This window comes from Orbicella franksi, chromosome 5, assembly GCF_964199315.1.
Source record: "Orbicella franksi chromosome 5, jaOrbFran1.1, whole genome shotgun sequence".
Lineage (NCBI taxonomy): Eukaryota > Metazoa > Cnidaria > Anthozoa > Scleractinia > Merulinidae > Orbicella > Orbicella franksi.
In genome coordinates this window covers 1475180-1487605 of record NC_138149.1, presented here as the reverse complement: position 1 = coordinate 1487605, position 12426 = coordinate 1475180, and the positions used below count along the sequence as shown (strand labels likewise).

General features: G+C 38.8%; 2 protein-coding genes across 3 annotated transcripts in view; one reads left to right on the top strand and one right to left on the bottom strand.

The window, feature by feature from the left end:
* Positions 1 to 3300, top strand: part of LOC145488491 (ubiquitin carboxyl-terminal hydrolase 40-like) — a 19043-nt gene extending 15743 nt beyond the window's left edge. For both annotated transcript variants that reach the window (XM_081467367.1, XM_081467368.1), the window contains 7 exons: positions 56 to 156; positions 483 to 548; positions 786 to 855; positions 1273 to 1425; positions 1836 to 1919; positions 2324 to 2424; positions 2592 to 3300. In XM_081467367.1, coding sequence (XP_081323493.1) covers positions 56 to 156; positions 483 to 548; positions 786 to 855; positions 1273 to 1425; positions 1836 to 1919; positions 2324 to 2424; positions 2592 to 2658 — 642 coding nt within the window. In that variant the 3' untranslated portion in view covers positions 2659 to 3300. The remainder of the gene's footprint in view (positions 1 to 55; positions 157 to 482; positions 549 to 785; positions 856 to 1272; positions 1426 to 1835; positions 1920 to 2323; positions 2425 to 2591) is intronic.
* LOC145488492 (succinyl-CoA:glutarate CoA-transferase-like) lies at positions 3220 to 12426 on the bottom strand. Its single transcript, XM_081467369.1, has 13 exons — positions 12322 to 12426; positions 11043 to 11100; positions 10767 to 10840; positions 10529 to 10614; positions 9808 to 9858; positions 8457 to 8669; positions 7899 to 8042; positions 7459 to 7554; positions 6519 to 6590; positions 6042 to 6139; positions 4546 to 4648; positions 4398 to 4461; positions 3220 to 3401 (listed from the first exon to the last, which is right to left on the bottom strand). Exons 1-13 carry the CDS (start codon positions 12386 to 12388, stop codon positions 3235 to 3237), a joined length of 1293 nt encoding a protein of 430 aa, XP_081323495.1. The 5' UTR covers positions 12389 to 12426; the 3' UTR covers positions 3220 to 3234.

The window sequence follows — 12426 nt, the reverse complement described above, 5'->3', positions numbered from 1 at the left end:
CAAAAATATAATCGCGTGTTAAGTTAGCCTCTTTTAATTTGACATTTTTTCGCAGTTATCAGCTCACGTGATCCCCACACCTGGATTTATCAGACTTCAGGAAGTCGTCGACAGTCAGCTGACAAGAGTTCTTAGAGGAATTAATCAAACTTTAAGGTTCACTTTTCTCGTTTTATTCTTTCAGTATTTCTCTGTTTTGAAATTAATGAGGAAAGTTAGCCAAGCATTCCATCTAATAAACGAACCGAAACTTTGGCCTAGCAAATATCAAACATTATTCGAGTTGGTATATAACTCTGGTGTATGGGCCTACGAATGCGATTCCAAAGTGTAACAGAGCTAGTTCGTCCTCATTTGCTTACTTACAAATTAATCGGCTTAGGAGAGGAATGTCTATCGTTTGTCTGTGGGTGTGGCCATGACTGAGTGCCCGCTTACTCTACGTGTCCATTGTCGTAAAACACGGCTTCTTTTTTTTGCAGGCAGCTAAAACTGACCTCCTCTACTCAACTTTCTGTGTGCATTCTTCAACACGAAGAGGATTTAAGGTACATGAGAAAAAATACTAAGTCCTTCCTTTTAATCCCGGTTTCAGTGTCTTAAAATGATCAAAGTCTAATTTCTCGTTAAAACATCAATACAATGTGATGAGAATAAAGACATTTATCAACCAAGGACTATTGTCTTGATGCACTACTAATTTCTCATGACTGATGTTATGAGTATGTTAACGACTTAAGGATCAGTTAAGTGATCGCTACTGATGCTGTAATCGTTTGTCAAAGTCCTTCTGCAGTTCTGTTAAAATTAAAAAGACGAATGCCAGAGGAGAGACGTTACTACGACGAACAAGAGGTAGGATAGTCCAGGTCTGGCCCTCTCTCTGTCACGCAACGCTAGAGCGTAGTGTTGTGTGACAGAAAGATAGGATAGAGGCCAAGCCAGCTTCTTAGGACCACAAATAGATTCGAGCGAAAGTGCGATTTGGGTATACGAAATTGTCTTTATACGTGAACAATTCTCGTGCCATGTATTAACTTTAGGCCACGATGTAGATGCCTTAAAATATTACATGTAAATATATTTGCAGATCAGTGGTCGGCAATTACCTTACCACCAAACAGCAAGACCCGAACCTTGCGTTTTTAAATTTGCCCATACTTTCAGTCCACGTGTAGTACACGTGAACTCAGACAATGGGAACGAGAACCCGCACCGCATTGCAACTTGCGCTAGTGACTTGGAGTGATTCATTTATTGTGTTCTTGTCAGGTGATCTTTGAGCCGTCTGATGGTGCCTCGCCAGCGTCTTTACGTCAGTTTGTAGCCAAAGTTTGTAATATACCTCTTGATCGACTTCATGTGGCTAAGTACTTCAGAGCCAAGTACGAGTGGATGGTTATTAGAGACACACCCCAAAAGCAGGTAATTCACTGTTGTTGGATGCCGGCATTGTTTTTTTCGTTCAATGGTTATTTTGTTGAGACCTCTTTCAGTTAAAATAGTTCATCAATAGTAGTAAGTTAAACTAAGTTGTAGCAGCTTACATTTTAAAATGGGAATGAACATTCTTTGTCGCGCTGATCTTGTTCCGTTATAAGGATGTTGCATTGAAGGTTTCGCTAAGCAGTGAAATTAAAAACTACTTTCCAAAGTTGTTAATAATTCATCAATTTTAAACAAAGGAAATCATGACCGTGACGGTGTTTGGATATCCTTAGTTTTAGTCTTGATCGAGAAGATATATCAAACACTGGAGACAGTGTTTGACCACAATTTCAAACAGCTCTCTTCTCGGTGTTTGGAAATGTGGTGAAAGTTTCTTTTTTCCACAGGGTAAACGTAAAGGTGGGAAAAAGAAAATCAATTTACGGCAATCTCCTTTTCATCTTCAAGACGGGGACGTCCTTGGTGTGAAGGTAATCGGTTGTTGGGTTGTCAGGAGTGGGATGTTGGCAAATTAAAGAGCTGTTTAGCATTTGCCAAACATTGCTAACCCTGCATATGACTTTCCAACACCAACTTTAGAGGCAACAGTACCGGAATAGAAGTCGTAGAATCATGTACAAATCGTAAGAATATCAAAATAGCAGCTAGTAATGAAACTACGAAACGATGAAATGATTAAAAAGCGTTATCCACAGTAGAAAGAAATTAAATTTAGCGCAAGTTTCACAAGGTTTTCATAGATTTTATTTAGGGTACATCCGTACGAAGCTGCATATATAAGATCGCAAGATTATTTTCTATTGTCCTCTGGATTCTCTCTGTCTTTCATGTTGATGAGTTTGTGATGTTTATTTAGTTATTTATTATTTTAAAGGAATGCCTGTTCGATGCTGAAGACAGAGATGATTTCAGTACACCAGCTGATGACGAAGGAAAACAGAAACTTCGGAGAGAAGAAGAAGAGAAAAAGCTTAGGTACATGTAATCAAAAGTTTGTTCTCGGGGTGTGATAATTGAAAAGGCTAAAAATACCAAAAGAGAGAGATGTGTGCAATGTTGCTAGCGACAAATTTACCAACATTTCAACCTACGACGTGAACGCTGTCCTCAAAGTTTCGTTTTTAATTTGTTTCATCTTCTAGGAAAAAAGAAAAGCGAGCTCGACGACCAGAGGTCCCACTAAGCATCCACGTGGACGACTTTAGATAGCAGATATTTATTCGGGAAGGAGATGAGAATTCTTTTAATAGTACTTGAGGAGGGCGCGGAGAAGTCCAAAAGGCCACGGGCCTATAAACTGCGCTTAATAGGGCGGGAAGTCTGGAAACTAAAAGAAAGACATCAAACAACAGGCAAAGCCTGATTACAAATAACCATAAAGTCCACCGAGTAGCAGCGAATATCGCAGCAAGAAATTTCTTAACGGACAGAGTTTGAAATAATAAAATGTACGCTAATTTGGATTATAAAACATAAAAATTAGGAGACTCACTAAGATTTGAGCACGAGGTCGAGTACAACTACAACTTTTCAATGCTAGTTTGCAGGCTTCATTATCACATCACATACCCATCTCATCCCATGAGCTACTCTCTCTAACTAAATCCAACATGAAGAGCGAGGGCTCTGGAAACGTCACTGGTGTGAAATTCAAAAATCGTACTGATACTCAATCTCGTACTCCTGGTTCAATCTAAAGGTCTCTATTACTAATGTAGTGACACAGCACGTGTCTAATTTATTAAAACTGTTTTACAACCTTTATGTAGCTCTAGCTTATTCAAATTAATTTTTTGTGTAAGATTCTATGACTCCATCTCGCTCAAGATTATAAATTTCCTTGTCACTGTATTGTAACATATCTGTTAGAATTTCTGTTGTATGTTGACCTAACATAGGAGGGGCACTGGGCACGCCTTGACATGTTTGGCCGTCATATTCCACAGCGGGCCCTGAAAACAGATAAGACAAGTCAGAATGTCTCAACAGAAAAATATGTCAGTTTTAAATCGGTAGAGCACAAAAAAAGTGTAGCGAGCAAACGAATCTAACCGGTAGCATGTGGGGGGAAACATGCAACCAGTAGCAAGGGCGGGAAAAGTCACGTGAGTGACGTCACCGAGCCTACTGCAGTAGCTTGGTTATTATGGACCGGACCTCTTCATATGAGCCTTATGTAAAAGAGCTGACACTATTCACGAGAAAATGGGCATTAAACAAGGCCCTTGAGATGTTGCGCGGGAAACCATACTTTGGCACCAACCAATTTCGACCACAACGGGTTTCGTTAATTTGGTAAAGAATCCTAATAGGACACTATTCAAACCGTTTTGAAAACTGCTGGGCGGTGGTTAAGATTTTTCGAGTTTTTTGGGGAAAAAGAATTTTCGGTTGATTTGGTCGAAAGGATTGTTGAACATTGACCAACCGTTCACACCGAATGGGTTCAAGGTGTGGTCTACTGAAAAATTCAAGCAAATCACCAGGGTTAAATAAGTTTGATGCCGGTTAAAAGCGTTCATTAACCAAACCATCCGAAAACCTAGAGAAAATGAGAGAAATCTTCTCTTGCCGAAAACGCATTTTCCCCTAAATTATAGGACACACACGTAAAAAAAGCAATGAACATAACCAGCTGATAATGGTTGGTGCCAATGGCAATAACAGGCCTTTGTTTTACTGTCTGCGTGGTGGGAAGGGGGTGAGGGGTGGGGGGAGGGAGCTCGAAAAATGCTGAGCAAACCAAAACAACACCGGCCACTTTTGTCTGAAGAATTATCGCTTGTGGATAACGAAATAAATGTGATAAAGAAAAGTTGTGGATAACAAAATGAAAATAATGAAGTAAAGTGGTATGTCACGTCAGTGGTCTCCTTCACAGCTGTTATTTGAACGCACAACTAACTGCAGCGAATGAGAACTGTCACGTGAACAGTTCGCGTGGTAACCTGGTACTCGTATCCTTCCTGCTGTGGGGTGTTCCAACTCCTGAACCATTTCTTTGTATTTTACCTGGAAATGAATATCCCGTGTAAGAATGCGTACTGCAAAGAACATGAAACATAGTTTACATCTTAGGTTTGTAAATTGATTTACCTGCGGATCGTCGAAAACTTGCTTTATGTTGTTAATTGGACCGCAAGGGATGCCGGAATCATCAAACGCCTCGGTCCAGTCCTTTGTGGTTCTCTGTTGAAAACTTTTATGGAAAAGAAATGTTCATTACTAAGCTTTACTAGTATTTTCATCCATGTTTTAATTTCTAAAAAGCTAGAATGCATCGCAACTTAACAAGTGCTACAGGTCGTTTGTCCTAGAACGTTTATCAGTTAAGGCAGGGGTACACATGAATTTAAGTGAAATTTTAGGAAGTTTAAAGAGGGGTTAAAAGGATAAAAAGGGGTTTGGAACACCACCAGACAGTTGATTGCCCCCAAAAGGGCACCCCGGGTTGGTGGACAACTGTTTGGTGTACGTCTACCAATTTCTAACTTCAAATTTTAATTTTAAAACAACATCAAATCTTCAAAATTTCCTATTTCCATAAATTTCCTAATCCTTTGAGAAAAACTACTTATCCCCAAATATACCCAAAAATCACCAAAAAATTTACAAAACAGCCCAAAACGTAGCTATGTGAAATGAGCAGAGAGATTTTTCACTGCTTGAAACGTGAACGAGATATTTGCATTCAAACCATAATACCCAGCAAAAATATGGCCTTCATGTTAACCCCCGCCTTAATCCAGTGTAGCCTGCAGAACAGGCGGATTAGCGGGGCAGTGAGCGAGACGCGATACACGAGCGCGGAGCGCGAAGCGCGAGACGAAAAAAATCCGCGCTCGTGTATCGCGTTTCGCTCTCTTCCCCGCTAATCCGCCTGTTCTGCATGCTAATCCAGTGCAACCCAACAAGGAATCTTGACAGCTAAAAATATTGGCTTTTCTTGCTGTACAGCTTAAGTGAGACCAAAATCCGTGATTATCATTCCTGAGCGAGACGACGAGCATCTCTGACCTTTTAACATGAGAGCCCCCCCCCCCCCCCGGGACTTTGATTAGGCTCCACAGGAGCTCGTCTCCTCCTCACACTTGCTAAAAGGAAACAGGGCCGTAGCCGTCGTAGCCAGTATGAGGCAAACCGAGGCACTTGGCTCAGTCATTTTTTTCGTGTTTTTTTTTTTTCTTTTTCGAAGGGGGAAAGTAAAACACCGCTAAATACCTAGGAAGAGAATTGAACCATGGACATTGCCTCAGTCGTAATTTTTCTGGCTACGGCCCCGGGAAAGATTGTTTGACGAACTCAAAGAATGCACGCGCAGTTCTAATGCTAACAAGATCCTTTGTTTACACGCCAACTAAAAACTTGCGACGAGGAAATATAACACGAATGGATATCAGTGCTTCGCTATCGCAAGGTTAATAATGTTTTCTAGAAGCCTTGTAGATCAGAAGCAATACACCAGGAAATATCTATATCCCCAAAGATACAATTTTGGGGGGGAACAACTTGCACAAATGAACACAACTCAAAGTCGCAGTTTACTAAGTTTTTATGTTGACCCTGTGTTAAGTGCAATTAAACTAACCAACCTTTTTTCTAGGATAGCAAGTAATTCCTTGCGATTTTCAACTCGCGCCGCATTTGAAGAGTATAACGGGTCATCGGCCAAATGATCTAAACCTAATAACTACAACCAAAGAAAACGATTAGTTTTTAACCAAAACTATAAAAAGAATTCCAATCAGATTGGCTGTCAACAGGCTCAATTTGAGCTCAAACAGGAAAGTGTATTTAAAATGTTTTGGCTCGACCCCACAAGCGGCAGAACTTTCAATTTTTCATCGGCTGTCTGTCTGTCTGCCTGTCTGTCTGTCTGTCTGTCTGTCATGCTTGTAATTGGACAATGTGATTAGACAGTACGCGTCATTTTGCGCATCTCGCGCATCGCATTTTGCTCTTTCTTGGACAAAACACAAAGAGTTTAATTTTTATCAAGAGGATGAGCGAAAAAGAAAAACAACCTGTATTACCTTCCCCATTAGCCAATAAAGACACATTCAACTTACTTTACAAAGTTTTCTAAACAAGCCATCATTCCCAGCACCAACCAAGACGTATCCATCTTGAGTTTTAAAAGCCTAAGGAACAACAGATGACCTACGCGTACAGTACACTGAGAATAAAGACGTACGTCCCTCGTATTTTTCAGGTTCAAGTACAGTGTCTAAAGGCAATTCAGTTTCAAATAACTACAACACTATGGAGAACATTGTGGTAGGAACATTTAATCAACATTTCTACCAAAGTGCATGTTCGGAAATAAATCGTGTGCATTTTTATTGTATTTTACCATCAGAATGAATATTTTTCCCAAGGCACCTCTAGAAGGTCTGCAGTAACCTATTTCTTTCATCTTTGCTGCTTTGGGAGAACTAACAAGTTTGCACTTTAAAAGCAAGGCTTGCAAGTGATAAAAAGACGCCAATCTGATAAAAAGGCTTTTCATATTTTAATTTGGGATACTAGGTCCATTACGATATTAGAACTCAAGATATTTTCAAAAATAATACGACTTTTTTAATTTTCACAAACATGCTTCGACGGTACATCCGTCATCGTCAGTGTGACGGTTATGAAAGTTTACAGTGATTTGAAACGTGCCTGTTACAAATCATACGTTACATTGCGTTGGAAAACAATACGCTAGATAAATTTCGAAGTTAACGGAAATAAAAAGATGCGCGTGCGCGTGCAGCTATGGGGAAAGCGTCAAATTGATGTGTTTGACCTGTTGATTAAGGTCAGGCTTTTCCCACTTGATGTACATAGACTCCTTAAGCTTAACTTGTTTGTGAAAATTAAAAAAGTCGTATTATTTTTGAAAATTTCTACATTTTTGCTGCTGTCTCGACCTTTTGGAACTCAAGATATATAAGGAAAAAGTACATTTGCCAGGTGTGTTTTAGTTTTTGTCTCTCTGCACGTAAAGCATGCCTATGTTCTCACCTGATATGGGACAATACTGTGATGTGCGGTACCATACCGTCCTGTTTCAAACCCAGCATTGAGGTAACTACTTCCAACATGACTTAACATGGCTATCTGACACAACAAGTTTCACAAACAAATCTGGGATAAGCCTTCTTTAAATTGAAACTTGAGAGAATTCGTCATCACTTGCTTTTTCTTGTGATATTTATACTAGGATTTCTATTGATATTGTACAGAGTACTTAGAAGCTGATCACTGTTGGGGATGTAATGAGTGAAAAAAACACCACTAAAACCATAATATTTGCAGCTCATTTTCTTTTCCTTCAAAAAAGAGATGCTACTTACAGTCTTGAGATAATAAATTGCTTGTTAGTTAATTTTAAGATATACTTTAAAATAGAAAACTAGCCAATTAATATGATTTATATGATAATAGCAGACGACATTAAACACCTGTGAGGCCAGTAAAGAGCAGTCTATTTTCTGTCCTAACCCTGTTGTTTGTCTCTGTATAAGAGCAGCCATAATGGCTCCTTGCGCATATAACCCTGTTGTTAAGTCGGTGACTGCGATGCCAACCTTGCATGGAATATCATTCTAAAATGATTAGAAAGCAGCCTGTTAGTGTGTTATGAAAAATAACCTTTTCTAGACCCAACATGGGTCCTAGAGGTTTTTTTTGTCACATGATCTATGAGTGGCAAAGCACCGACTCCATGTGGCCATGATGTTTGTTGCATATCATACTGGATTCACCACTTCTTGTGAAAGAAAAATAAACCTCTGGCACCCAGGGTACTTAATGCAACATTTGAAATATTAAAATTGTCACCTTAGTTTCTCAATGTCACTGTTTAAAAAAAAGCTGGAGCTTGGGAGACCAAAACTGATCTTTGCTCCAGGAGGACCAACTGGTCAAATTACGTTAATATAAGGTGTATTTATATGGTATATCAATTAATTCATATGAAGCATGAAAATCACATGATCAAGAGCATTTAGATGAGGTACCTCAGGGCCCGTTATATACATCAGTCCACCAACACCTGACACCATGACATCATATCCAGGCCTCTGATCATAAGGTCCCCCAGGTCCATATCCCGTTATGGAGCAATATATCAAGGAGGGCACAGATGCTTTGAGCTGATCATATCCTAAATTCAGCTTGTCAAGTTTTCCTGGCAGGTAGTTTTCTACTAAAATATCACACTTTGTAGCAAGCTGTTGAGGAGATGAACATTAAAAAGATTCACTTAAGATAGAATCTTGCTCTTAACTGGTCTTTTCTCCTAGGGTTAGGTCGTACACAAAGGGCAGTATGGAAGAGAAGGGATCAGGGCATGCCACACGTTTATCTTGTTACAATCCTTCTCGAGTTACAACCCTCGGCCAGTGTTCCCTTTCTATCTTTAAATGGTTGATCTTGGTCACAAGAGGCCCTCATTTTCATCATTTAACTCGAGCTCCAAGCACAGTTTCCATAGAAGTTATAACGCAATCAGAGGTATGACTAGCATATCCCTCCCATCATGGAAAACTTCAATCTCAGATACACAGCACCTTAGCGTAACAGGTCCCCAACAATTCTCTATACTGCCACTGGAAACAAAGTATCTTGCTGGAGCTGTGCTTCTGTAATTGCAACTCTCTGCTTAAGTCCTATGCACTAAACATTTAACAAATTGACACCAGCTTTTCATGCGTCTGTCCTGTTATTGATCATAAATTTTGTCATAACATTGTCAAAGTAGCTGTGGATCTATGAGATGATAGCTGAGTGGATCAGCAGACTACTTTGACAATGTTATGAGAAAATTCATTGTCAATAGCAGGACAGACGCATGAAAAAGTCAATTTTACAAAATTACAACAAATTGTCAAATTGCCCAATCTCACTCATTGTCGCATCGCATAAATTGTAAACTTATGTGTCTGTCTGCTTATTGACAATGAAAATTAGCCAATAAGTGTACAAAAATTTCTGCAGTTATCATAAAATTGACCAAAGCTGCATTTTATGGAGAACTGTGTTAAGTATCTTTGAGGCTGGCTGCTTGGTTTTGATTGTTTTGTCCACATTAAGTAACAGTCAAATAAAATTCTGCCTTGTGAGAGTATCTTTGCAAACTGATTATCAGCTTTAAAACAACAATAATGTCTTTACTTTCATTAATAATTATTAAATATCACTACCTTAACAGTCTCTGACATCTCTTAAGCAGGGAAAGAATTAAGTTCACAATAAACACAATCAAATTTCTGCTTACTTTAAAAATAAATAAATGAATTAATACTTTGGCGATGAGGTGAACAGAAAAAATATGACAGACCAAGTTCAGAATTTTATCATTGCAAGTACCTTCCTGACTAGCTCTGCTCCTTTGGGATCCTTGATGTTTATAGCAATACTCTGAGAATGGTTTAAAGAAAAACACTGTTAGTAGCAGAGCAAAAAACAAATTTTTCATGGGAAAATAGTTTCCACTGTCCTGGAGGGAAGAAACAGCAACTTACTGGACATAAAATGGAGAATATAGTAGTTTGGGAGTGATATCATTTGCCCAGGAGTCTTTTTTTTTGGGGGGGGGGGGGGATGATGTGTTCTCAGAGGTATATAATTTGGGGTTCCAGTTAGAAATTTAACAGTGTTTCTGATAAGTTTCTTCTTTAGCACACAGGAATGTTTGTGTTATGGCTTTATCTCTTATGTGATTTGAGGCTGAGGATGCTAGGAAAATGCTCGGAAAATTTGAAGTAAACACCTAAAGGAGACCAGGGGGTGGCTCAAGCTTTTGAATCCAAAAAGATAACCACTTAAAATACATTGGACATAACAATGATGGCACCATTATGTTATCATTTCTTTGAGAGAAACTCCCAAAACATACTTTGACATCTCAACATAGTGGTGTTTCATACTGAACCTGAGTGAAACCAAAATCTGTGATTTATACACCAAACTGTGACGACAAGCCACACCTGGGCTTTATCCATTCCACCTCCTTTATCCTTGACTACTCTACTGACTACTGGAATCACCATCATGTTTGTTTTAAGTTTAACATAATTTAATAAATCACCTTTTTGTTTCTGTTGATGGCAAGAAAATATGTGCTTTGACCTCCACAGTATGGGGGTGCCCATAATCTTGTATCATCTCCAAGCCCTAAAGTCAACAGAAATGATGATGAAAATGATTGTTATTTCAAAAACATTCTTAATACTATGCATTTTGCTGGCTTGTTATTCTTCCTTTAACAAATGTCAATAATAATTCATTTTAAAGAGATGTCTCTAAAAGATATATCATTAGTATACCTGGTCTTTCAACTTTTATAATTTCTGCACCCAAATCTCCAAGAAGCATTGTTGTAAATGGTCCAGCAAGAATTCTAAGCAAAAATATGTATCGGTCATAGTCCCTTACTAATGCAAAACTGAACACTAAGTGTATGCTTTATATTTATTTATATCAATAAATGTGTATTTTACAAAATAATGCAAATTAGCATCCATTATTTTTTGCAGTTATAGACACTACTTGTGACCTAACCACTGTCATAATTTATCAACATGGCACTATACAATAAATACCTTGTCATATCTAAGACTCTGACACCTGTTAAAGGACCAGTTATCATTGATCTTCTACCTGTATCACATGAAAGATATGAAAATACCATTTGCACTTGATTTATTTGAATTATTACTGTTCTCTTCCAAAAGACATACATTCAAGGACAGCACCAGTGCAGCAAACAAACTCTGATTGACTGAAAAAAATCCAGCTGCTTGAGTAATAATTAATCCAGCTGCTGATTTTGATATTTCTAAGACAACAGTTGTATAAAGTAAATAATGGTAATGGTGATAACAACAAAGATAACAATGATGATGATGATGAAAATGATGACGATGATGACAACAGTGAAGATGACGACAAAAACAATGATGAAGACGTAGGGATTCAGGAAATGACTGATTGTTATCATGTCTGAAACACATTCTCTTAGTTGAGGAAACTCTCAAATAGGAAAGCAGTTCCACAAGAGATTTGCAATGCCATACTTTCTTTTTGTTCAATGATCAATCACCTCCTCTTCTCAGTCTTTAGCTTTAGCTTTAGTGTCAAGATAATTAATTACATGCAAGACTTTTGTAAAAAAAAACGTAAGTACTAATATGTATCCCCAGCTCAACGTAAGGTGTATATTTCGACTGATAACGATGATATATTGATGGAATGCATTAAACTCCTGCCATAAACTTTGCTCCACCCTCTGCGCCCGGGGGGGGGGGACTCCCATATAAAATGGACGGGGATGCTCGTCGGAAATTTTGAATTTAACCCCTAAAAGAGACCAATCTGGGCGTGGCCGAAGCTTATACAGACCCCTAAAAGAGACCAGTTTATAATAAGAATCGTATAGCAAGCAAAGCATGTGGATATTTTTAGCAGTGATCAAATAACCGTTCTGTGTAAGCCGCCGAGTTTCGTATTACACTCTTGTAAAACAATAGACAAAGACATTTTGTTACAGTGTACTTTATTGTTTATATGAACCGAGTAAATATAAAGAATCAAAATTCTTTCTTTTTTGTTATTTCTTCGCGTGCAACCCTAAACGAGACCTTGACGGCTAAAAATAATAAAATTTTGCCCAGAACACCCTAAGCGAGACCAAAATCCGAAATTTACACCCCTAAGCGAGACGACGAGCATCCCCGTCCATTTCATATCGGAGTCCCCCCCCCCCCCCCCCCCCCCCGGGCCTCTGCGTTTCTGTAATTCCTCTGGTCGGCTTTACTGAGGGTCAACCCGGCCAGGAAGACAGCCGGGTGGTGGTCATGCAATATCTGATAAAACACTCACCAATTATATTTTTGCAGAAACAGCCACCAAATGGTAAAACACAACGAAACAATTTCACAGTGACCATACTTTTACGGCAACGATCAAGAATTGTGCGTAAATAAC

Coding starts and splice junctions, on each gene's coding strand:
- LOC145488492 (XM_081467369.1), bottom strand. CDS start 12,388: ATGGTCACTGTGAAATTGTTTCGTTGTGTTTTACCATTTGGTGGCTGT. Junction 11,101..12,321: donor TTTCTGCAAAAATATAATTG/GTGAGTGTTTTA, acceptor CATGTGATACAG/GTAGAAGATCAATGATAACT. Junction 3,402..4,397: donor AGGAAGGATACGAGTACCAG/GTTACCACGCGA, acceptor ATCTGTTTTCAG/GGCCCGCTGTGGAATATGAC.